Genomic DNA, 25,505 nt, shown 5'->3' with positions numbered 1-25,505 from the left:
GCACCACCCCCACAAGATGTCAATATTGCTGCGCTGCTCCGCCCCGCTACGGGCCCCATGAGATGTTAATTGCGGGGAGATCCACAGCTCCATAGATATCAATACTGTCCCCCACTCCTGGCCCCATAGGACGTCAGTTCTGCTCCCCTCGTTCCCCAGCCCCACGGATTTCAAAGCTGCCCCCCACCCAGCCCCATGGATTATCAATGTTGTCCCCCACCCCACCACCACAGATGCTGTCTCCCACCTGGGGGCCCCCACTGAAAATCAATTCTGCTCCCCCCCCCCCCCCCCCCCCGCAGGGCAGCATATCTATGCTGGCCCATCACTCCATCTCCATAGGATGTCAATACCACCCACCCCTCCCTCTCATCTACAGAAAACTGGGAGCCAATCAAGGGTTTGGCCATCAATTGGGGAATGGCTAAACAAGTTGTGGTATATGAATGTAATGGAATACTATTGTGCTATGAGAAATGAGGAGCAGACAGACTTCATAATAACCTGGAAACACTTATATGATTTGAGGCAGGGGAGGGGAGCAGAACCAGGAGAACATTATACATGATTACAGACAAAAGGTATCTCTGATAACTAACTCTGACAGAGTTGGCTCTTCTTAGCAATGCAAGGTTCTAAGACAACTCCGAAAGACTCATGACAGAAAAGGTGATTCACATCCAAAGAATTACAGTGTGGATGCAGATTGAAGCAACTATTTGCTCTCTTTTGTTTCTTCTTTCTCTGGTTCATTCCAATGGTTATAGTTCTTTACAATTTGACTATTGTGAAAATATGTTTTGTGTGAAGGTATGTGTAGAACCTATATCGGATTGCATGCCATCTTGGGTAGGGAGGGGGGAGGAGAGGGAGGGGAAGAAAATTTGAAACTCAACAACTTGAGGAACTGAATGTTGTAAACTAAAACTAAAAATAAATTTAAAAAAACCACGAAATATCTTAACATCCAGCTGAATTCAGTCCACAAAAGTGTTTCCCAAGTAAATAAAATTGTTGAAAGAAAAAGGAAACTGGGAACCTTAAATTAAGTGCAGGGGAACTCAACATGGGCCTGAGGATTTGCCAGAAGATCAGAGGCAGGAGCAGGGGGGTGGTTGCCCCAGCAGATTAGAAAATAGGGCAAAGGTACCCTGGGTTCCACCCTGCTGCTAATTGGTAAACACCATATGCAAGTGGCTAGCCACCCACATCAAAAGGACCAGTTTCTCTTATGAAAAGATATACCTTTTAAACATCCCCCAGTAAGCATGCTAATGTTCCAACTGGTCCATGTAAGGGTCCAGCTGGGGTAGGGAGTAGTGTGGAGGTCAAAGTGAAGGAAGATACAGGCCCAAGATAGTGGAGAAGAGAGAAGGGAGGGTAGAGACAGCACCTTAGTAACTCTGGCTCTGGGAGAGCTCAAGGTCCCTGCCTACCTCAGCTAGCTCTTAAAGAGGCCAGTCCCCCATCATGGGGGACAACAGCCTGTGTTTGGCCTACCCTGGCAAAAGCACAGCAGAAAGAGAAACATAGGACATCCTAGCAGAGGCTTTTATCTAAAAAGCATTTAATTGAATTTTTGTTCAATGTTACTCAAAAACAGAAAGATCCAAACTGGAGGTAAAAAGGAACATGTAAAATTCAACTCAAGTTATAATAGTTGAATCCGGAAACATGCTCCCTAGTTGATGGAGCCTGGGGGAGCATGCCCAGATTCCCCAACCTCCCTAGTCAGAGCTGAAAGCCATAGCCCCTTCAGCCTGAAGAGCCAACCTGAGGAAACAGCAGGGAGACCCCTTCTGCTCCAGAGGCATTACCAGAGCTGAACCCCCAGGGTCAGTCATAGTCCTCTGACAGAGGACGGGCAAGGAGGGGCTGGCAAAGTTCTGGCTTTGGACTTTATCACCAAGTTCCAAAGAAACTCAGTGTTCCCTCAGTCCCCAGGGCCTGGAGTCATCATAGTTGAGTACTACAACCCCTTCTCCCTCCTCTTCTGGGTCACCCAAGGTGCCTATGTCCACCTAGTTGAGGCTGGGGACAGCCAGGCCCTGCAGCATGATGGTGAGACGCCGGGCGGACTTGCTGAGCGAGTTGTGGGGCTCAGCCTGTAGGAACTGGAATAGCTTCTGCCGTACCTGGGCCATGACTGAGCCCATATGGTCCCTGGTGATCGGGTCACTATGGTCCAGGTGCATTACAGCTTCTTCCAAGTAGCTATGGGTGAGGAAGAGATGCTGGGTTCAGAGGTGAGGAAGGTTCCCCTTGGCAGCACATGGCTTATGGAATCCCCTATGTTCTGTGAAGGGAGTATTCTAACCCATGAGCTGTAAGGTTCCCTGTGCTGGGGTAGGGGAGGTGGAAGCCCACAGGCAAGTTAACCTTTGCTACAGATTCCCTAGTTGGTTCCTGGGGCAAAGGGAGGAGTCCAGTCCACTCTGTTCCTGGGGTAGTGCCCAAATAGGGACCTGCCCTCCACCCTGCCCCCCTTCTCTTGCTACACCCACACTGACCTGAATTTGAGCTCTGTGCGGGTTCCCAGGTCAGAGGAGAGCTGCTGGATGAGGGAGAGCAGGACAGGCTGGGACAGGGGACAAGGTGGCTGGCCAAACACCTGCTGTGGGTCCACAGTCTCACACACAAAGAGCACCAGGTTCAGGTCAGCTGCTGTCAGGGCCTGAGGAAACAGGGTAGATGGCGAGAAGAGATGAGGAGAAAAGTTCTGAGAAGAGACATGAGGGCAGATATTTGAGGGCAGAACACTGGAGTAGGAATAAAGGGGTCAGGGGGTACCTGGAGGTGAGGGAAAGCAGGGAGGTGGTGAAAAAGGCAGGTAAAGCAGTGAGTGGAGAGGCAGAAGTGGGAAGGAGGGGAACTGAGGTAACAAGGGAGAAGAAAGAGGGCAGGGATCTGTGCACACACAGGAGTGGATACAGGACCAGGAAAAGTGTGGAGACCCTGAGCTCACACAAGTCTTCTTGCTCCCCCTGCTGGCACACTGTAGCACAGTCCCCAGCCAGGGACATACCTGTTGGAAAGCCTGGTTGAGGTGCCCCTGCTGGAGCATCTGCAGGATGTGTGCCTGCTGGGCCTGGCAGTCAAGGTGGGCAGCTGGGATGGGTGTGCCGGCAGCAGAGCGCATTGCCTGCATGATACTGGAAGTGACCGCTGCTTGCTGCTCCTTCATGGCCAGGCTCACCTCCCCCTTGATAATGCGCTGGACCTGGGAGAGGATTGACTCCTGCATGCTGAGAGAAGAGAAGGAAGGCTGAGGATGAAGGCATAGACTCAGGCTACTTACAGTGACCCACAGAATGCCAGTGTGAACAGCCTTGAAGACTGTCCAGTTCATATGCCCAAAAGCCTTATAAAGCTGTGCACATCCTTTGACCTAGCAATACCACTTCTAGGTCTGTATCCCAAAGAGATCATACAAATGGGAAAAGGATTTACATGTGCAAAAATATTTCTAACAGCTTTCTTTGTGGTGGCAAAGAACTGGAAATTGAGGGGATGCCTATCAACCAGGGAATGGCTGAACAAGGTGTGGTATATGATTGTAATGGAATACTATTGTGCTGTAAGAAATGAGGAGCACTCAGACTTCATAATAACCTGGAAAGACTTATATGAACTGATGCTGAGTGAAGTGAGCAGAACCAGGAGAACACCATACAGAGTAAGAACCACACTGTGTGATGACCAACTTTGATAGATTTAGCTCTTCTGAGCAATGCAATGATCTAAGACAATTCCAAAAGACTCATGATGGAAAATGCTTTCCACATCTAGAGAAAGAATTATGGAGTCTGAATGCAGATCGAAGCATATTATTTGCTCTTTTTTTGTTTCTTCTTCCTCATGGTTTCTCCCATTGGTTCTAATTTGTCTTCATATATTACATACTGTCTTGGGGTTTGGTGGAGGGGAGAGATGGGGAGAAAATTTGGAACTCATAATCTTATGGAAATGAATGTTGAAAACTAAAAAAAAATAAGACTGTACAGTCCAAATTTCAATTGCATAAAATTAAAAAGTTTTTATATAAACAAAACCAATGGAACTAAAATTTGAAGGGAAAGTTAGGAAAAAAATATTTGCAACAAGTTTCTCTGATAAAGGTCTCATTTTCAAGATATATAAAGAAAAGATTCAGACAGTAAGAATAAAAGGTAAGACAAAAGGTAAAATGAAATAATAAGCAGTTTTTAGAGAAAAAAATCTAAATTATCAACAGCAATATGGAAAAATTGCTCCAGACCACTAATAATTAGAGAAATGTCAACAAAAGTAACTTAGATGTTCTACCTCACACCCATCAGATTGTCAAAGATGATTAAGAAAAAGGAAAATGACAAATTCTAGAGGGACTAAAGGAAAAGAGGCAATGCTGACAAAAAGTTGCAAAATGTTGACAAAGCCATAACCTTTGACCCAGAGATGCTAGGCTTACAACCCAAAGAGATTAAAGAAAGAAGAAAAGGACCCATCTGTACAAATGTATTTATAACAGCTCTTTCTGTGGAACTGGAAACTGAGGGGATGCTCATCAATTGGGGAATAACTGAACAAGCTGTGGTTATACAGACGTGATGGAATACTATCGTGCTGTAAGAAATGATGAAGGGGACAGTTACAAAGAAGACTGGGAACACTTGTATGAATGGATTTAGAGTACAGTGAATGGAACCAGAAGAAACATTTATCAAGTAACAAAAGCATCATAAAGACAACTCTCACAAACTTTAGACTTCTGGTCAATGAAATGACCTAGCACAATTCCAGAGGATCAGTGAAAAACCGCACTAAAGAGGTGACGGACTCATGATGCAGAAAGAAAAATACACTTTTGGATATGGTTAATGTAGTCATTTGTTTTGTTTGACTATACATATTTGTTACAAGCATTTTGGGTTTTTGATTTTCTTTTTTAACTGGAGGCAGGGGAAAAGTGGAAGGGAAAGAAATTAAATGCTTGTTAAACAAGAAAAAAAATAAAGAGTTAAAAAAGATTTATCCTAAACTTTTCATTTTACAGGTAAGGGAAAGGGGGTAAGGGAATGAGCATTTATTAAGTGATTAATCTGCTATGTACCAGGCATTGTGCTAATAAACACTTTACAAATATTATCTCATTGGATCCTCACAACAACCTAGGGAAATAGGTGCTATTAATATCCCCATTTTATAGTTAAGGAAACTGAGGCAGACAGAGGTTAAGTGACTTGCCCAGGGTCATACAGGTAGTAAGCAGCTGAGGCTGGATTTGAACTTAGGTGTCCTTGACTCCAGGCCCAGCACCCCATGCAGTGGGCCACCATCTGCCTCTGGAAACCTAAGAAAACGGAGGCCCAGAGAGGGGACAAGGCGAGTGCCCAAAATGACCCAGCTAGGCTTCTCCGGAGATGGTAGAAGAACAAATGCAAATGTTGCTTCCTACCACATACAACAGAGCCCTGGGCTGGCCCCTGCCCCAGTGCCACTTGTCGGCCTCCTCAAGTCCCTTCTAGAGCTCGTTCTTTGTGCCACACCTGTGGGGCACTGCCCACGAGACCTCAGAACCCCCGTCTTTCTCCATGGGGACTCCTGTCCCCAACTCACTTGCTTACGGCAATGTGGAGCTGGTGCTGGACCTCGGCCCGCACGCTGCTGCTCACAGAGGCTGCCATCTGCTCTGTGGCACTCTGCAAGGTGCCCACCAGGCCTCGAAGCTGCGCCAGCACCGGCTCTCGCACTTCCTGCTCTCTTGCCTTCCGACTCTTCATGTGGTTCTCTAACTGCTGCAGGTCTGAAGTTGGGGAGGACAAGAAGGATGGAGAGGGAGCTTGGTTACCACTGAGACGCTAGGCTATGAGGACGCAGATTCTGAATGGGGCTCCATGGCTGAACAAGAAAGGGTCCAGGAGCTGTCCCTCAGAGCGGAGGGCCAGGCTCAGGGGGGAAAGTGAGGATTCCACTCACATTCCTGGGTACCCAGCTTGAAGCTGTCATTGATCTGCTGGAACATGGCCTGGCAGCTCTTCTCAAAAGTGGGCAGCACAATGCTCTGGAAGGCCTCTCGGTAGGCAGCCTGCATGGGTCCCTGTAGAGTATCTGCTGCTGCACGGGCGATCGTGTCAGTCAGGTTCTGGGGAAAGCAATGGAGAGCAGGCGGCAGCATGTGAACTCCAAGAAGAGAAACAAGCCCCTGATCCCCACCTGCAGATCCACTTGAGGTTCTGAGAACCCCTGGGACAGGCTCCACACCTTGGACTTGACCAGCTTGGTGACATTCTCCTTGAGGGTGCCTTCTACCGCTGTCAGCTTGGCCGCCACGGTGCCACTCAGCTGGCTTGTCACTGGCTCCAAGCTTTTGGAGACACCTGTGCCAGGGCAGAAACAGCAAAGGGATGAACGGACTGGGGTTCTTACGTAGGGGTGCCAGACTGAACTGGCAGGTTGGGCAGGAAAGGAGGGCTCCTAAGTTCGTTTGCCCCTGCACCTCCCTCTGGGACGCCCACAAACACTATTGTACTCACATTGGGGAATCGTTTTCTTCATCTCCTCTCTAACCGTGCGCTCCAGCCGGCCTGCCACGGCCGAGGACAGGGCCTGAGACAACTGCTGTGACAAGTGTTCCTGCAGCTGTCCGCTGCGCTGCTGCCCCTCAGCCAGGGCCCGCTCTAACCGTCTCTCTGAATTGCTGGCTAAGGACCTCAGCAGGCCCAACAGAGGCCAAGCAACTTCCACCACCATCCCTCCACCTCTAGGAGAAACTGTGGAAGAAGCCCACAGGGTCTCCTACAACACTAAGCAAGCATGCGCTTTGGGCCCTTGGAAGCTCCCCATATAACCCAGGGCTGTATGTAGGGCAAAGGTTATCATTCCCATTTTACAAAGGGGGAGAACTGAGGCTCAGAGAGTCAAAATGACTTGCCTCGAGTGTCACCACTGGGAGCCAAAGCTCGCTCTTTGCCATGACCACACTGGACTGGCAGTTCTAGATGATGCCCCTGACCCGGCCCTTTCGAGTGTGCATGCAGAACCCCTCCCATGGGCCCCAAAGCCCAGATCCCACCCCAAGGATACGCTCATGTTCTTGTCGAGATTCCAGGACTCTCTCCACATGGCCCATGAGAGAGCTCTGCACTGAGTCCAACTGGTCTGTCAGCCGCTGCAGCAGCTCGGCGTGACTCTGCCGCAGCTCGGCGAGCTCCCGCTGCTGCCCTCGAACCAGGGCCAGCCACTCTTCAGGAGCTTCTGCTGCCTGGCACGGGGACACATGTATCACTCCAGGCTGAGGGCACCAGGCCCTCTTCCTCCTAGAGAGGAGACTCCAGGCATGACCTGGGATGTCTCTGAATCCAGCCTTCCTTGGAAGGTGGCCTTCTGAGATTTCCCAGGGGAGAGAGAAGAGTCTTGGCCTGAGGGGCTACTCAGTCAGTCAAGGAAGGAGAGAAAAAGGTCTAGTGAGAGGAAGGCCTGGGGAAACTCTGAGCTCACCTGGTGTTCTACCAGCCAGGGGCCTTGTGCCAAGTCCCTGCAAGAAGAAAAGAGTCTGATGAGACCTGATCACTGGGGACCTCCAGGAGATGGGCGGCTGGGAAAAGCAGGGAAGATAAGAGGCCGGGGCAACAGGTTGGGACTTGTGACCCCCTCAGACCCTACCTGCTGCCCTATGGTTCCACCTACCCATCGTCTTTCTTGCCCTTTCTCTTCAGCTTGGGTGAGGCCCTGGGAGACCCCTTGGTTTTCCAGTCCTTCACTGGCAGTCTTGGGGCCGTCGCTTTGGCAACAAAGCCACCTGAGGTTGAGGCCAAGCTGGCCACCTCATCATCATGGTCACTGTTGGGGTGGGAGAAGGCAGTGAACACCCACCCACTTTTACACCTCCCTGCCCACACCACCCAACAGCCCCCACGGACAAGATAAATATAGTAACCAAGGAGGAGGGTCAGGACACTTGACAAACTAGCAACCTTGGGGCTCAGGATGTGGCCCTGAAGCCCTGAGTTAGGTCACTGTGGGGATTGAGTGGGGAGGAAAGGTTCCTGGGTGGATGAGCAGGGACAGGGGTGGGAGCAGAAAGGTGGCACCTCTGCTCAGCACTGGCATCCTGACTGTCCTGTTGCAGCAGATGGTAGGCATGCCTGTGATAGGAAGAGCCTTTGTGTTTCTCCTGCACATCATCCCTGGGACTGTGTGAGAAGTTGAAGATGAGGGAAGACATGTTGAAAAAGGCCAGAGACCAAAGGGTCATCCCCACACCCCCTTCATAGGACCTGTGCCAGGGCAGAAGCCCCCCACCTCCCTTCCTAGGCCTGTAGAGTTTTCCTATTTGTGCTGGTGAGAGTCCAGGGGAGAAGGGCTGAGGCTAAGAATGCAGTCCCAGAAACTAGTAAAGGTGGCACTTTAGCTAGAGAAGAGGGGCAAGGAGAGGAAGAGGGAGGCAGGGCAGGACTGACTCGGCCTTTACCTGTCGGCCAGGCTGTTGCGGGTTTCCCGGGTGATATCAGGTGCGGCAGGCCAGGCCTTGCTGTCTGCAGCACTGGTCTCCTGGCTCAGCGCTGTCTCCAGCAAGGACGGCGTGCTCCGCTTCTCGCCCTCCCCAGGACTCCCATCCAGGCTGTGCTGGGGGCCGTGCTCAGGGCCAGGCCGAGGCCGTGGGGATAGCAGGTGCAGGGCCGAGGCAGCAGATGCCATACTGTCAGGCTCAAGGCCCTCTGGAGCAGTGGTGCCAAACCCTCGGGACAGAGCCTCGGAGGCAATCTCAGGGATGTCCTGGGACAGGGCTGTGGAGGCTGAGGAGATGACGTCGGGGGAGCGGGCCCGGGTCGGAGAAGCCTGTGGCACCACCAGGGGCTCTACCTCCTGCAGCTCCAAGGACAGTGATGGGTTCCCTTGTGGGACCTGCCCAAAGAGCTCCCACTTAACTGCTGCCCATCTCCCTCCTGAACCCCCGTCATTCCACTTCCCAGAAGCTGCTAACCCACCTGGCTGGGCCCTTTGGTAGCTAGTTTATCAGAGAGGCCTGGGATGAGGACGCTGTGGCCACGGGGACTAGCCTGAAGACTGCTACTGCTGCTGCTCAGGGTCAGACTGCTGTCTAGCTGCAGCTTGGGGCTCAGGGTCAGCTCCTCAGAAGGCCTGAGTTAGGGAAAAAAGGCCAATTTTGTAGAGAAGTCCTCTAACCCTTGACTCTGGATCCCTTAATGGCCCCTTGCAAGCCCAGGATACCTTCTCTTACCTGGGCATGGTCGTGTCTGTGGCTGAGGTGGTATTCAAGGATGTCACGGCTGTTAAAGAACTCCCACTGCTTCCAGGGGACACTGTGATCTGCAGAGACATGACATGAAGATAGAGGAGCAACTGGCTTGAAAACCCACGGGCCAAGAAAGGTTCAGAGCTATGTAACCTTGGACAAGTTCCTCATCTTTCCTGAATCTGAGTCTCTTTACCCTTACAATGAAGGCGGCCCTGGAGCACCCCTCCCTCTGCCCAGGGCTGTACCTGCTGCAGAGAGGCGCTCGGAGTCATGAAGGCATCAGGAGTCATGAGCTTGGGCTTGGCCTCATTAGTCAGGCTGAGAAAGTCGGAAGGGACAGGCAGGTCAGCGATACGCCGAAGGTCAGGCTGAGAGCCCTGGCCAGAACCCTGGCCAGAGGCCAGACTCTCCGAGTTCAGCTCTGGCAGGTGCTCTCCAAACCCTGAGGGAGGAAAGAGCACCCCTGAGGCCTGACCCCTTCAGAAAAAGACAGACAGAAAATGACGCTGGACCTTCCCCTTTTGCTCTACCACGAGGAGTCTGAGTGCCACCACTCACCGAAGTCTTCTCGGGCCGAGTGGGAAGGCAGTGGGGCCACCACGTCAGGGCTCTGCTGGGGCTGGAAGCGTATCTGGACATCCTGCAGGGCCCTGTCAGGGAAGGAGAGCTCAGTGCTCTTCTATGTGACTCTCTGGGCTTACAGAGATCCCAGGGACTGGGGCTCACAGTCCCTCAGTTGAGGCTGGCACAAAGGTTTCTGGGGGGAGGGACTTACTTGGTGTGGACACAGAAGAGCTTGATAAGTACACCAGCTGCTGACTCCACTGCCCCAGCACCATGGGAGCCCTCTGTAAAGACAGTGACATGGTCTCAAGGCCAGCCCCTTTTCCTCTCTCATTTCTATGGCACAAGAGGGGTAATATGTTAAATTAGTCTCACCTGCGCTCAAGCTATCACCCTCCTCCTCAGCTGGGAGAACCTCTGTGTGCCGAAGCCGGCAGCGGCTCACAACCTGAATGCCAAAGCTCAGCACAGGGTGGGTGAGCAGGAACTCAGAGATAGAACTGAAGTAGGCCCTGCCCTCCTCCTGGTTCTGCAGCAGCTCCATCACATACAGCACCTATGCATGGTACCCAAGGGATGGCTCAGACTGTGTGTCCTGGGGAACTCAGACCTTCCCCCAGATCGATCCAACTCCAGAGAGAAGGATCTCAGACAGCAACATCAGGAAGCCACCTCTCTGGAGTTGCCATCCAACTCCTGGGTAACCCCTAACTTCCCCAGTTATCTCCTACCTTTCTCTGTACATCACTGAGGATCAGGTATTCAGCTGAAAGGTCCAGGCAGGCTTTGAGGCTTGGAGGCACACTCACTGAGCTAAATATGTCTGGACAAAAGCTAATGGGGTACAGAGGAGACTGGCATTAGTGCAAAAGGATCTCCATCCAAGGGAGGTCAGAGCCTACAGCCTCCAAAATTGCCCTCTTTCCCTGCCTCTCAGCCCCAGCACCCACTCACCGGATGGTCTGCAAGCAGGTCCATGACACTGTGCACCACATCTTCAGTTCCCGGTTTTGGTCAGCTCCTGTGATGAGGAACCTCCAGAAGGGGACTCTGCGAAACAAGGAGGAGCTTGGGGGTGGGGTGGGGGAGTGGGCATGGGCTCTTGGGGCCTTATTTGCCGTTACCCACCCACCCTCCCCCACTGGCAATATCTCCCTATTCTTTGCTCTATGGGGCTCACTTTGTGATGACCCTCCCCCAAAGTGCCCAGGAACCTTTACTACCACCCCCAATCCGAATCTCCTAAAGGGCCCAAAAGTAAAGGAAGAGGGAGGGGGCAGGCTCACTCAGGGTCTTGTTTCTTGTGGTTGTCACAGAACAGAAGGCAGGAGAGAGGCCTGCCATCATGAGGTTTCCATTCATGCAGACACCTGCAATGAAAATTGTGGGAAGACGGTCCTGGTACACAGGCTGTCACCAGCATCACAGAGGTCCGACTTTACAGACGAAGGGGTCAATCCTGTCTCTTGTCAACTCCAGTACCCAGCCTGATTATGCTCACTCATATTCTTCCATACCCAAACAAGAAGCCAGTCTCTAGATGCCAATCCACTTCCAAACCCCAGACTCGCCTTACCTTGGCTCATCTTGGCCCTCTATATAGATCTGCCAGAACTTAACAAAGCCATCATGACTTGCAGTGGCTAAAACAGTCCCATCGGGAGAGAGAGCTCCTTCACTCAGGCACTAGGAGGAAGAAGACCCAACCACTCACTATCCAGCTCCAGGGACCAAGAGGAGAAGGGGATAGTCAACAGTTATCATCAACATGGATTCAGCACTATGCTGGACACACAACACCAGGAGATGCATTACAGCATAGAAGAAAATGTGCATTTCATGGATCATTTGTTAGGATAGAATCTGGATACATACACATAGATATGTATATGTAACCAACAATAAATTCTGAGAGGAGAATGCCTGTGGCAGGGATGAGTAATCAGGAAGATTAAAGTCCCAAGTTCTTCCTGGGTGAGGGATCACTTTCATATTCTCCTTAAGGACATTTTACTCTTAGGAGGTACAGACTATAAGAGGCCATGAGTGGAGCTAAAATTCAACACTTTTCTTAATAACTTAAATGACATATGGATGAAGGCATGACTATCAAATTTACTGAAGAAAAAAACTACAGTTCACACCCTGGATGAGAGAGTCAGGATCCAAACTAATTTTTGTACTCTCAAACAATGATTTGACTTTAATAAGATTAAATTTTAAAGGGATGCATGTAAAATACCACACTTGGGTTTTAGGAATCAATTACACAGATATGGGAGACATGGTTAGGCAAAATAGTTCTTGTGGAAAAAACTGGATTAGTAGTGAGGGGTGGAGGGATCCCAAGTCCAACAAGCAAGTGTCCTGAAGGAGATGTATGCGCTCTCTTGAACAGTGTTCTGGTCAGAGCAGCAATGGTGCTATGGTCACCGGATTCCGGAAGGACACTGAGAGTAGCTCTGTTCTAACTGTTCCCTATTTTTTTATTCCTACCATGAAGTACAATATCTGGCACATGGCGAACACTTCAGTGCCTACTGGTCAATAGAATGGACTCCTGCACAGGTTCAAGTCATACCACACGACCTCAGAAAATCTATGATTCTGAAACTACCTGGCATTTCTGGGCCATGTTCCCGACTTGTGGGTTTGTTGGTCTACAAAGGCTCTGCTCTCATCAATAGGGTCTCACAGATCCCCTGAAGAAGGTTCCTGAGTTCTCACCGTGCTATGGCCCTTCACCACAATGAAGCCTTCTTTGATGTGGTTGACATCCACAGGCCAGGAGCTGTTGTTGGCTCGGAGAATGTCCAGGTCCCACACCTCAGCCTAAGCAAAGGAAGAATGAGGTGACCCTTCAGAGAAATGGGAAGCTTCAAACCTAGAAGCCAGAGATTGGCCAGAACATTCTGTAGGTTGTTTTAGAGAACTCTAAGGCTGTCAGCCTGATATGAGAGAGAGGAAAGAAGCAAGAAGGGAGAGGGACATGGAGAAGGACAGGGAGAGGGAAAGGAGAAACAAAGAATGGGGAGAGAAGAAGAAAAGGGAGAGAGGGAGAGAGATGGGAAAAGAGAGAAACATGGCAGGGAGGGAGAGATGGGGGAGGAGAAGAGAGAGAAAGAGAGAGAGAGAGAGAGAGAGAGAGAGAGAGAGAGAGAGAGAGAAAGACAGACACACTAAGCACCAGCTCTCCAGCTTTGGAGTGACAGGGTGGGACAAGAAATATTATGGTCATTGGGACAAGTCCTGAAGTCCCCAAATCCAGCAGAAAAAATAAAACAAAAGGCCTAATTCTAACCATCGGGGTTTCCTGATACCTAAACAATGGAATTGGAAATAGGCAATCAGAGGTGCTTGGCTGCTGGGAATTTCTACAACAGGCTGCCATGCTGACAGGGCCTCTTCCTGGTCAGCAAGCCTTCTCTCTGGCCCTCTCCCCACCCCAGCTAGCCTATAGGCTCCTCCCAGTCTTTGCCCCTTACCCTGTCTTCATGTAGCAGGGCCAGAGTCTGGCTGCCCTCCTCACTGCTTTCCTCATTCTCCTCTGGGATATATGGACACCAGATGATCCTTCGGAAGTGATTCAATGGTGTGCCCTCTGAACGCTTAATGTTCACCACAATCTCCTCTCTGGAACAAAGCTAAGGGCTTGGCAGATGCCTGACTCAGAATACAGGTTCCTGGCTTTCCCCTTCCCTAGCTCAGAGCACAAGAGATCTCTGAGGGGGTCTAAGCCCCTGGTTGTTCCCACCACCCTCAACACTAAGCCCAGCAGGCAGAACCCAGGAGGATAGGAGCTGCTCAGGGAGCCACAGCACATTATGTAAGAAGAGCAGGACCTTCAATTCTGCCAACCAACCCCAGTCTGGGCTCTCTTAGCCACCTGAGATAACAAATCCCAACAACAGCCCCACCCACCCAAGGAAGGATACTGGATCTTGTTGTTCTCCATGGCCAGGCGCCACACAAAAAGGCTGCCCGATTCATCCAGGCAGGCCAGCTGGGGGGGAGTTGAGGTGAGCAAAGGCTAAATCGGCCACACTTCCTGTGAAGCCCTTCAGCAGTGTGCGCTCTGCCGTGCTGACGCTGATCACCCGCACCATGGCTGAACCATTGCTGGCACCTATGGACATCAGAGGACATAACTTCTGGCCAGGCCCCATAAGCACCCTCCAATGCTCCCCCAGCACAAGGTCCAAAGATGAATGAAACCAGTCACAGCCTGATCCCAAACTCACTCCATCTAACTTCCAACTCTGTGGGTCCCCGGCAAACACCCCACACGGTCTCGTGAAAAGCCCTCCCTCTGATCCAACAACAGGGCTCTGGTCTGCCCACTCAACAATGTTCCCCCGCCCCTGCCATTCCAGACAATTCCTCCACTGTGTCCTAAAAGGTCAGAGCTGGGATGGGTGGACAAAGCTTGGGGTGTTTCCTGCAGTTAAGCACTTTCCTCGTACTCGGGAATCTTCTTTGGGCAAGCAACAGCTTTACTTTCCAGGCACGGGAAATTAAGGCCTCAGTGGGGGCGGCCTAGGGCCTGAGGAAAGAGTCCCAGTGTTCTGCCTCAGTGCTGCCAGATCCCAGGCAGACCTGGCCACAAGAAGGCTAGGGAAAAGTTCTTGCTAAGGAAGTCTCTGGTCCCAAGGAGTGGCAGCTCACCTCGGATGGCATACGCCAAGAAGGAATTAGACACAGCGATCAGGTTGCCGTAATAGTATTTCTGTTCCCAGTCATACTTGGCCACTGGCTGGATTTTTACCTGAGATCAAGAGTGAAAAAGGTCCTAGGTCCTGAATAGTGACCTCTGCAGAGCTCATATTCAGGCCTTAGTCACTCCTACTCCTTTATCTCCACAAAGAGAACAGCAGCCTTCCCAGGCTCCAACCTTTTCCTCACTCCTCCTGTCTGTCTCTCCCTGGCCACAAGGAGTTTGCAGGTTCCTGACATGTCCAAGGAGATCAGAGGCAGGAGGGAAGGGACAGAGGCTATCCAAGTCCTAGTGAGGCCTTGGCCCTTTGACCCCCACAGAGCCCTTTAATCTTACAGAAGGGAAAGGTGTGCCTCAAGCGAGAACCCAGGCGCTCATCACCCCAGGTTTCTTTACCTGAGGTTAGGACTAGAGGAGAAGGGAGAGGGAGACAGGGAACGGCACCAGGGGGTGACCCAAGAGGTGAGCACCTCAGAGAAGATGGGAGAGCTGGTAAGGATGGAAAAGAGACTGGTGACACCATCCCAGCAGTTCTTACAGGAGGCAGCCTAGTAGCCTCTGACACACACACCCACACACCCCCAAATCCCCCTTCTTAGTCCTTTTAGGCCCAAATGCCCCTGTTCCGTACCTTGTTACTCCCCCGAGCCTTGCTGGAGATGTTGGAGTCACTGCTAGCCACTATTTCTACCTCCTTGGCTGAAATCCCAATGCAAGTGGAGCTGTCATCTCCAGAAAGACAGCTGGATGGGGAAAGACAAAGGAGAGGCCCATAGCTCTGTCTCAGGCACCGAAACTCAACAGTGTATAGGGACCCCTGTGAAGGGGCCGAGGGATTCCAGCAAGGAAAGGAGGGCCAACACTTAACCCACCTCACAGCCTTCCTCCTACCTCCAGGACCAGCTGCACTCAGGCTGGCCTCAAGGACTGCCCTATCTGTTTCCCATTCCTCAGTGTGCCTTATATTCATTAACAACCCCACAGGAAGTGGGAGAAGCAATCAGAGTTGACAGGGATCATCTATCCCACCGCCCTAAGGACACAGGGTGTGTGGACTGGGGCAACACATTAACAACCCGGCAGCAACTATAAGCTAAATTTGACACTCTTACACTTCCAAAGTATTTTAAAGGGTTACAATGTACTTTTTCCAAAACAACCCTATGTTAGGCGGTACAAGCATTATTAACCCTATTTCAGAGAAGAGGTAAGGGGCTCAAAGTGGTGGCATAATAACAGCACCCACCTTCCAGGGCTGTTGTGAGAACTGAATGAGATGATATTGGTAAAGCATTTGGCACAGTGCTTGGCACATAGTAAGTGCTATTTAAATGCTATTATTAAGTTTCTAACATGCCATTAGCCATCCCATACTTGTATGGGACAGTGTGGGCTAGAAAAAGGAGTTAATTACTTTAGTTTGCATATGAAGGATCTACTAGGCAAAGGCCAGCCCACTGCCCGTCCAACATGCACCAGCCCAAAAAATGACAGCCCCCTTAAAAGGAGTTTTCTTTGAAAGAAAACAAATCCTGACAAATGCCACTCTAGTCTTTACTATTATGGCTAATGACGTTATCATGCCACCAGAGGCCATACTTAGATTTTTATGCAAGCAAGACTTGGGAGGGGAAAGGTAGGCTTAGATTTGGGTCCATATTGTATGTACATTCTAGTTTGCACTGAATCCTAACATTCCTTCTAACTTTGTTGAAATACAAATGAAAAGTTTAAACCTATGCTGGTGCTATATTTCGTACCCTCATTGCGGTTAAGTGAATTCTCAAAAAACTCCATAGTTGTAGATACAGTTTAACTCCGTAATGAGGTTGCCATGTAACATTGTATAGTATAGCTGTCTGTGTCGGTGTTATAGTCACCTACTGTCAGTTCCAGGAGGGAAAGAGATTGTTGCTTATCTAAGTTCTGTACATCTCACAGTGCCTAACCCAGTGCTCTGGACACAGTATATGTCTACTCAATGTTTTCTGTGTTGTGCTCTGAGTCTGAGGCAGAGCAAAGTGGTGGGGGGGGGAGGGGCAGGAACCACTGCCGTCCCTTCCCACCAATTCCTCATGGCCCAAGGCACTTACATGACCTGCTTCTCCTCCAGGCTGGCCAAGGGTGCTCCTCTGTGACTCGGTTTAGACAGTACAGTTGCATCACCAGAAGAAAGGGGGTCTGGCACCAGAAGTCCATTTAGATCTCCATTGTAGGAGCTGGATGTCCGCTGGCTCTCTGTGCCTGAGCCTGAGGAAAAAAGGAAGCTCCCAGTCCTAAGCATCTCCACCCCTTCCACCTGGATGCTTTTGTTCATGCTGCTCCTCTCCAACCTCTACTTTAATCCCATCACCCTCTGAGAGCCAGCAGAAATGCCGTCCCTTCCACAAAGCCCTTCCTCAGCCCCAAGTGATCTGTGCTCTAAATTCCTATGGGGCTTGTCAGTCTTACCACTGCCCGTGTTTTCCTTTGCTTTCCTGCGTGTGTTCTCATTTAGCTTTTTATGTAGTAATCTCACCCTAAGGATTCTGTATGCTCCTTGAGGGCAGGGACGAGGTTTCATATACAGGACTACAGCATATGCTGAGAGATGTAAGGCACAACAGAGATTATCTAATCCAACCCTCTTATTTTACAGATGAGGAAAATGAATCTGTTCAAGGTTACATGATTTGCCCATGGTCACATGGGTTGTAAATGGCTGAGCTGAGATCTGAACCCAGGTGCTCTGACTCCAAATCCAGTACACAATTTTCACAATATGAGCCTTCCCAGGAGCATCTGTCTGGCACACAGTAGGCACTCAGGAAATATTTATTTATGTCAATTTAAAGCCTCCAAAAAGATTATCACAAATGACTGTTGTACTGGCACCCTTGATACGCGACCGAGTTAGTGATATTATTGTTTTACTTACCTTTGAGGACTGCCCTGGGGCTGGGCAGCTACAGGTCTGGGGACCTGGCTTTCTCCCCAACTGGGTTACCTGCTGCTGTGCTCTCCTATCACAACTCTCCCTCCTAACATGTAAAACAAAGACAAAATCTCTCTGCTTTCATGGAAACAGCATGAAGAAGGCTACCATGACTGAGAGTGTTCAGGAGAAATGAACAGGAAGAAATTGGGAACAAATGAAGAGAGGGAACAGGATGAGTTTCCCTGGGGAAACACACAGGACTCAAAGAAGAACTAAGTGAATGAGCAGCTCAGTGGCTGGCTATGGAAATGCACACGCATGCATGGAAACTCTTGGGTAATTTGCCATAGCTGTTTCCTAGACGCTAACCATCTCTAATAGGCTCAGAGCCAGGTCAGGGACCCAGAGTGCCCAGGAGGCTTTAGGCACCTGCTCACCTCATTTCAAGGGATGGAAGAAAAGGAAGTAAATGTTACCTATTTTCATGAACAGAGAATAATCCTAACAAGAATGTTGCTTAGAGTTTAACTGCAGAATGAAAGGGGGAAAAAGCCTCAAAAGACAATAAATACAGGAGCCCTGAAAAGTCCTTGGCAATAGGGGAGAGATTAAAGGTGGCTACTTCTAATTTCTTCTGTAGCAGAACATATAAAAAGGCCATGTAGGATTCTGTGGGGATACAAGACTGGTTCCTCTGAAATCTTATTTGTAAACTTCTTCCTTATAGTTGGAAGAAATGTTTACAGATGGGCCTGTTGCTCCAACAACTGGCTGCCTCACAAACCCAAACACAAAAGTTGGATCCTTCTATAGAAACTCAAGTTTACCCATTGCAGGTAGTACCCAAGATGAACAGCAGCCTACAGAGGTACAAGGGGAGACAAATTTGGGCTCTACAAAACCACCACAGTACCAGTAGTACCCTATATGAAAGTCAATCTACAACAACTAGGAAAAGCAAATTAAGCAAACTGAATGGGAGTGAGAGGACTTCTGCCTGGTATTCTGTAGATCTTTCAGGTCAGTAAAACCATGGACCCCCTAACAGAAAAGAAAATAAAAACACCTAACTAGCCAAGAGGTGAAGCCAAAGCCAGACTAGTCAGAAATGCCTCCAGTGCTCCTCAGAAAAAGTAAAAGATACCTGAGACCCAAGCAGGTACAGTCCTGTTCATCTCCAGGGCTGCCTATCCTCCCAATAAGGAAAGGAAGAAATGTTCAACAGGGAGCATTGGAAGGTCATAAGTGAGAAATAAGTATATTAAGTTAGCTGGTAGAAGAAGTGGAAAGCCCCAGTACCTAAAGTCCTTGACTGATGAATAAAAGGGATTGTTAGGTCTGAGGATGATTTCTGTCTGTGCCACTCTAATCAGCTGGTCTGCAGAATCTGGAACAATTTGCCCTTCATGCTTTGGCCACCTCCTGGTTAGAGCTCAAGACTAATCTGTAAAGTCTACCACCTCCCTTCCTCCTCCATCTGCCTCAGTTGGCCTACATGAAACACGGGAGTGTTGTCTGTGGCTCCACAGGAAGAGATGAAAGCTTAAAGAGAATGGGAGGAGGGGGGAGAGGGGAGAAAGGAGAGGAAAAACTCCAGTTCAGTCTGCTTATCCATTTTTGGCTTCCTTGAACAGGCTGTCTTTTCAAAAAGAGAGAATGGGGGTGGAGATGGAATGGAATGGTAAGTACTGCCTGCTAAGGACCACTAGGCCTTATGCTGCAGAACCAACTCACATCAGATGTTCATACACAAAGTGGGTGAAGGCTACACACAGCTTGCTGCTCAGACATAAGGATGAAGCCGTATGGCCTGGAGCTGACCCTCAGAGGCCCAAGGATTACATGGATAACCTCTGAATAGCAGTGAGAAACAAAAAGGTAGCAAAGGAAGAGAAATTCCCCAAGCTCCAAGGGCATCTATGACTCAGGAACTGCAAACTACTCAAGAAAAGGCAACACTCCTTTCCTCCAGCCCCCCAGAATGAGAAGGCCCTTTCACTCCCCAGTGTTTTGCATGCTGTAGGGGCTTAATAAATGCTTTTTCTACTCCAATCCATTCCCAGAGATGAGATGACTGGGATCAACTCTAGAACGAGGTTGAGGAGACTGAAAGAAAAAACTAAGTCAGAGTTAGAAGGCACCTTAAGAGATCATCTAATCCAGTACACTCGTTTTTTTAACAGGTGAGAAACCCAGAAGCTCGATTTTACAATTTATAGTATAATAACAATAAAGCAGGTAATGATTTAATGTTGACAAAGGGCTTTTAATTTCTATCTATATATCTATATGCGTGTATCTGTCTATCTATAAAATCTCATTGAACCCTCACAACTTTGGGACGTAACTGGTTTGAGAATTATCGTCCCCCATTCTGCAGATGGGGAAACTCGGAAGGATGACAAGCAGGGATCTTAAGACAAGATTCCCAAGACACTCCTTCCCCAGCTCTCGTGGAGGGGGAGGGGGACAGCGGGATGTATGGAAAGAGCCCCAGAATCCCCGCTTAGACGGGGGGGGGGGGGGGGGGGGGGCTCGCTCCTGGAGAGCTGGCACTTCTCCTCGCCTTTCTTTGTATCCCCAGCGCTCAGCCCCGCGCCGGGAACACAGCGGTTGCTTAATCAAGGCTTATTGACTACGGCCTGAGAAGACCCGGGCTGGCATCCTGGCTGATTCCCTCACGAGCTGTGTGACCTTGGCCTGGTCACTTCGCTTCGGGAGGCCTCAGCTTCCTAGTCGGTCAAAGGAGGGGGCTGGGCCACATGGCGTCCAGAGTCCAGCCCGGCCCGAGGTCCCGGCCTCGCCCCGCGGGGGGCAGGGGTTCCCGCCCCTCCCCCCCCTCCTCCGCACGTGCCCCCTGACCTCCGGGCGGACGGTCCAGCTTCAGGATGTCCCGCAGATGCTGCGTGGCGTCCTCGATGTCGATGCTGGTGCAGGACGAGGCCATGGGGCCGGGCTGCGGGGCCTCGGCTCCGCTAGGGCGTCACCGTCACCGTCCGCTTCCTCCTCCTCCTCCTCCTTCACGTCCTCCCCGCCGGGCCGCACCGGACCGCCGGACAGCCGCCACTCCTCCTCCACCTCCTCCCGCCCTCACCCGCAGCTGCGGCGGCTGCTGAGGCGGCTCCGTCCGCTCGCTCGCTCGGCGCTCCCTCAGCCCCGCCAACCCCACCAACCGCCTCCACTTCCGGTCCGCCGCGCGCCGAGCTCCCCCCACCGCCCTCGGAGCCCGCACAGCCCCACAAAGGTTCCGGGATGCTCAGGTTCCGGCTCCTAGCCTGCGCTGGCTCACGCTGCGCCGCCGGGGTCCTAGAGCGAGCGCAGCCCCCGCTGCCCGGGGGAAGCCGAAGAAGGCTCTTGCTTCACCCTGACCTTGGGCGGTACGATTTTAACCAGTCGTATTTCAGAGGAGAAGGGGCAGCATTAGTCAAGTTAAAATGACAGACCGTGGCATCACTGAGTTAAAGAAGGGTCTTTAAGGGGCCCAAGGACACCCAGCTTGTCCAGGGGAAACAACCTTGCCCTGGGCCTTGAATCCTAGTTCTACTGACATGTCCCCGGGGTGTTGGGCAAGCTACTTCTTCTCTGGACCTTTCCTCCTCTATAGGATTAAGTGGTCTCTGAAGCCCAAGACCCTATGGAGTCCTTGCCATGGCTTCCGGGCCGAGTGGCTGGGACAGAAAATGATCCCTGGGCTCAGCCACAGCAGTCCTGTCTGTCTGGGGAAGTCTCATGAAGGCCAGAATGAAAGATAGCCTTGGACCGACCACAGACCCTCAAAATAGGAATGGTGTGAGAAAGAGGAAAATCAAATCGCTTGAGGATCATGAATGCAGGAAAAGATGTTTCTTGAAAAGAGCAGGGTGGAGAGCACTAGATTTGGAATCAGAAGCCCTATTTCAATCAATATTGCTCCACATTTGTTAGCTCATAGTAGCTGCTTAATAAACGCTTATTCCCTTCTCTTTGTATGGCACTATGAGGTTTACAAAGGACTTTCCTTCAACCCTACAAGAGGTGCAAGGTTCTTGTACATGTTCTGTCCTTCGTTTTCAAGGAAGACCATGACATCACGGAAATGATAACATGAATTGCAGTTGACTTTGATTTGAGTTAGAGAGGGCAGTGGAAGTTTCACTTTCTCTGTCCAGTGGCCTGATATTCACCAGAATGACTGGAGATGGCCCAGAATGCATTGGGAGACCCTAGCCCTTTTAGGCTAAGGTTTTTTCAGGTTCTCACTTGGAATGAGCTTACACCCAATCAGTGAGTAGGCCTCTTTAAGAAGTTAATCAAGGATGTCCCCTTTAATCAAAACTCAAAAAAAAAAAACCCAACTGGGAGGGGAAGACCCTCAGGGTTCCTGGCCAAAAGAGAAAACAGTTACTATTTAGTATGTACATTCCTGGGCTTCTAGGGCAGGGACCTATTGTCTTATGCAAGAGCTACAGGAGTATCTAGAAGTGAAACCTTAAACTTGCCAAGGGCCATGGGGGTAACTGAGTAGGAGCCAGATCCTTCTGACTTAAAATTCCAGTCCTCTTTCAATTATAGTATGCAGTCCATCATTCTGAGGGGCAGGGAGGCTTATGTCACCTATTGCTTCTCCCCATAGGAATACTAATGAGGTTGTCTTTCCATACATCTAAAAGGACAGAAATGCAGACCAGACTCACTGACAGTCACAGGCTTTAGAGTTGAAAGACTTTAATAACCTAATCTCTTACATGGGTAACCTGCATAGTAGAGAAGGGAAATGACCAGCCTGTTCATGGTCACACAAGTGGAAGAGCTAAGTTTCAAACCCCGATTTCCTGACTTTCTACTACAACCAGAATCACAGAATATGAAAGCTTAAAGGGAGCTTAGTTTCTACCCCAAAACCCTCATTTTACAAGTGAAGGCCCTGAGGCTTCAAAGGGAGAGGTGACTTGCTCCAGGCCATTTGGTTAATAACCAGGACTGAAACTCAAGTCCTCTATTCCAAACTCAATATCCTTTCCACTATGCCCTGTAGCTGTCAAAAGACCAGAGATCTAAGGGGAGTATCACCTAATCATCCAAGCCCCAAGGCCTGAAAAAGGGAAAGTGCAGGGATTAGTCTGGGATATAGGAGTAGCCCAATTCCAGGTTATATTAGATGAGGCTTTCTGAAGTGCCCAAAAAGTTTTACATTACCCAGTCTGGTGCAATCCTTTATGGGGAAAAAATGAACCCGGAATAAACTCTGGAGTCAGGAGACTACAGGGCTTGAGACTTGGTTCTTTGGAGTTGGTCTGAGCTTCTCTAGAAAGAGAAAATATTGTGTTGGGTATTTAGAGGATTGACATCCATCCCCAACAGCACTGTAGGTCTTTGCTTCCTTCCCTGAAAAGTGGGGTGGTCAACTCAAGTCATTCCCAAGTCTACATAAAGGACGAAGCACTCTGAGCAAACCTGAGAAAGGGATCCAGAAAACTCAAAAGCAAAGATGAAGGACCATGAGGCTCTTTGAACCCTGCATCGATACATACTGGTTAAGCACATGCCTGACAAAGGTGGCCACCAAGCAGGGGACTCAAGTCTCCAAAGGGGGGCCTGCCTGAAAAGGAATTTCCTAGGCATAAGGAGAGGCTCCTAGGTTTTGGGTTCCATTGACATCTCTTCTCCCAGGTATGGATATTCCTCTGTTTTATCAAGTAAGGCACGGTTTTGTTTTGTTTAAAAAAAAAAACCCAAAACACCAACTCTTTAATGATTACACATTTCAAGCACAGGCACACCATTGCTGCTTTCATATATATAGCTTATATAGTGTTTGTATTGGGTCAGTTCAAAGTAACCAGACACCTGAGCTCTGTCAAATAGTATCTACAGCCATGAGTTCTTCAGAGGCATCTTTGTATCAAAGTATGCAGCATGTCAGATAAACATGCAAAAGCCCACAACTCAAGAAACTTATTATCCTAGCAAAGATGAGTCCTCAACCAAATGCAGAAGGGAAACCATGTTATAGAAATGTACTTAGTTTTATATCACAGGCAGAAAACAAGTCTGGTCCCTGCAGCAGTCCTCCAGGCATTAGGCATTTCAAGGTAGGAGTTAGTGGTGCATTCCAGAAAAGGTGACCCTTACCTCCCCAGAGTTGGGAGTAGATCTAAGCGTGAGGAAGAAGCAAGTCAGTTGGTGTCAATGTACAAAGGACCCGCTCAATGCTGGTTTCTGCCAATGCTGCAACTGCTGGTGCATTTGGAACTGACTACATTAAGTTGGGCCTGAAAGGTCCTTTGGGAAGCAGTGTGCCATTGTGGAAAGACCATTGGCTTGCGAGTCCTAGGCTAGGCTCTGCCACTGGCTACCTGTGCAGGTTGACCTTAGCTGAACAAGCAATTTCACCTCTCTGAAAAAGGAGAGAACTGAACAAGATGACCTGAGGCCCCTCCAGCTTTAACACTATAATATGGGAGACCAGTTCAAGTCCTGGGGTCGAGAAAGGAATTGAGGTTGGTTCTGGTCCTAAAAAAAAGTGTCCTGCCATCCTTGATTGCCCTTCCATGCTCCTAGTTTAGCAGGGGATTTACCATTTAAACATTTAGACTATTTACCTATTTAGACTGTTGTGTGGGGAGACTTGTATTTAGAGAACAGAAGCATGAAGGGCCTTAATTTGTATCCTCCTATGGCTATAAACCTCTACCCCATCAGACTTAAGGATAATGGATTTAAGAGTGTCTGGGTCATGCAATAGTACAATAGGGGTGGAGGAAAATAGAAATCAACTTAGCAGAGGGATGTGTGTGTGTGTGTGTGTGTGTGTGCATGTAAGAAGCTCCAAAGTATAAAGTTGCTTTCTACTTCCTTACATGTCTTCAAAACGAAGCTAGATGCCAACAAAGTAATTAAGCTTCTGTTGCCACAAGGATATTTTAGGGAGGCATACAACATCGGGTAATAGGCCCAATGACATGATTGCGTCTCACTGGAAGGGAGGAGAAGACAGCAAATTATCCCATTACCTCACACCCCTCCCAAGAGATTTCCTCTCCTAAATCAATCCTGTGCTGGTCTTCCCACTACTTAGTCTAGATGTTGCAGTATCCTGGATACACACTGACAGGGCTGACTGGCAAGGGAACAGATCACATGTAGCTTAGAAAAAAAGAAAACCAAATCTCCACATGAGCTTTCTCCCTTCACCCAGCTCCAAATAAGAACGGAAAAGCAAATTTTTTAAAAATCCCTAAGATAAAGAAGCAAATAGCATCTTTGTAAGCCACGCCCTGGCAAAGCCAGTCCACCTCAGGGATCTTTGAGGGGTAAAAGGAGATTCGTTGTCTTTTCATTCAGGTTGCAAACTAGGCTGGGACATTACTGGAGTCAACAGAGGGAACCCTGGCTGGTAAAAACCAAAGAGGTTTGTATAGGGGTGGAATTATATCCCCAGATTCACTCTGGGAAAGAAGTGAAGCAGTCCTCTGCCCAGTAGGATCCCCACCAGAGGCCAAAGCTGGGACACTCCTTTCTTAAGTGGATCAGCCCCTCTAACAGTAATCCTGATCCCCGTTCTTTCTGACCCTTTGGCCTTTCAGATGAATGTTGCTTCCATGGGCACATTTTAGAGAGAATTCAGTAGCTCTGAGAACCCACTTCTATATAGGAGAGCAGCTCTGAGGGAGGTATCCCCATTCTGTCCCTTTTAATACAGATGAGAAGCTACCTTCCCAAAGATTCTCTTATACACCCAATGAGATTTGGTTATCAGTTAAAGCCAAAGAGAAACCACCAGAGTCCTTCCTGTAAGGCTGACAGTTAGGACCTACTAGGCACCATGGCCACACACCAGCCCTCTTGACCTCAGGAGGACAATGTGCAAAGACAGAAGGCCAGCTTGAAGGAGATGAAACATGCTGGAATGGGAGGGGGAGATGCTGGGGAGGGCATGTTTGTGGATGCAGCTGAGTATTCCTGAAGGTACAAAATAAAGGGAGAGACCTCTACTCAAACCAGGAACCCATCTTTCCTATGCCATGCTGACCCTCCAAACAAGGGTGCAGCACACTTTAATCATCCCACTCCATGAGGAGTTCCAGGCC

At 49.6% G+C, this 25,505-nt stretch overlaps 1 protein-coding gene across 1 annotated transcript; it reads right to left on the bottom strand.

Annotated features, from left to right (window-relative positions):
• Window positions 1-1,540: 1,540 nt before the first annotated feature.
• On the bottom strand, window positions 1,541-20,468 carry EDC4 (enhancer of mRNA decapping 4). The gene is given in 30 exon segments (XM_036750344.1): window positions 1,541-2,214; window positions 2,511-2,674; window positions 3,026-3,245; window positions 5,599-5,785; window positions 5,959-6,124; window positions 6,244-6,359; window positions 6,516-6,671; window positions 7,066-7,243; window positions 7,480-7,516; window positions 7,669-7,821; window positions 8,073-8,174; window positions 8,453-8,886; window positions 8,970-9,123; window positions 9,224-9,312; window positions 9,487-9,683; window positions 9,800-9,891; window positions 10,017-10,089; window positions 10,181-10,361; window positions 10,537-10,639; window positions 10,760-10,855; window positions 11,092-11,175; window positions 11,382-11,491; window positions 12,533-12,637; window positions 13,291-13,438; window positions 13,741-13,814; window positions 13,816-13,931; window positions 14,471-14,570; window positions 15,151-15,262; window positions 16,613-16,769; window positions 20,299-20,468. Coding segments are annotated over 30 exon segments (4,182 nt in total). The 5' UTR covers window positions 20,384-20,468; the 3' UTR covers window positions 1,541-2,021.
• Window positions 20,469-25,505: the final 5,037 nt, after the last annotated feature.

The sequence above is a fragment of the Trichosurus vulpecula genome, chromosome 3, assembly GCF_011100635.1.
Source record: "Trichosurus vulpecula isolate mTriVul1 chromosome 3, mTriVul1.pri, whole genome shotgun sequence".
Lineage (NCBI taxonomy): Eukaryota > Metazoa > Chordata > Mammalia > Diprotodontia > Phalangeridae > Trichosurus > Trichosurus vulpecula.
The sequence above is the reverse complement of the archived record's forward strand: the minus strand, read 5'-3'. Positions and strand labels throughout refer to the sequence as shown.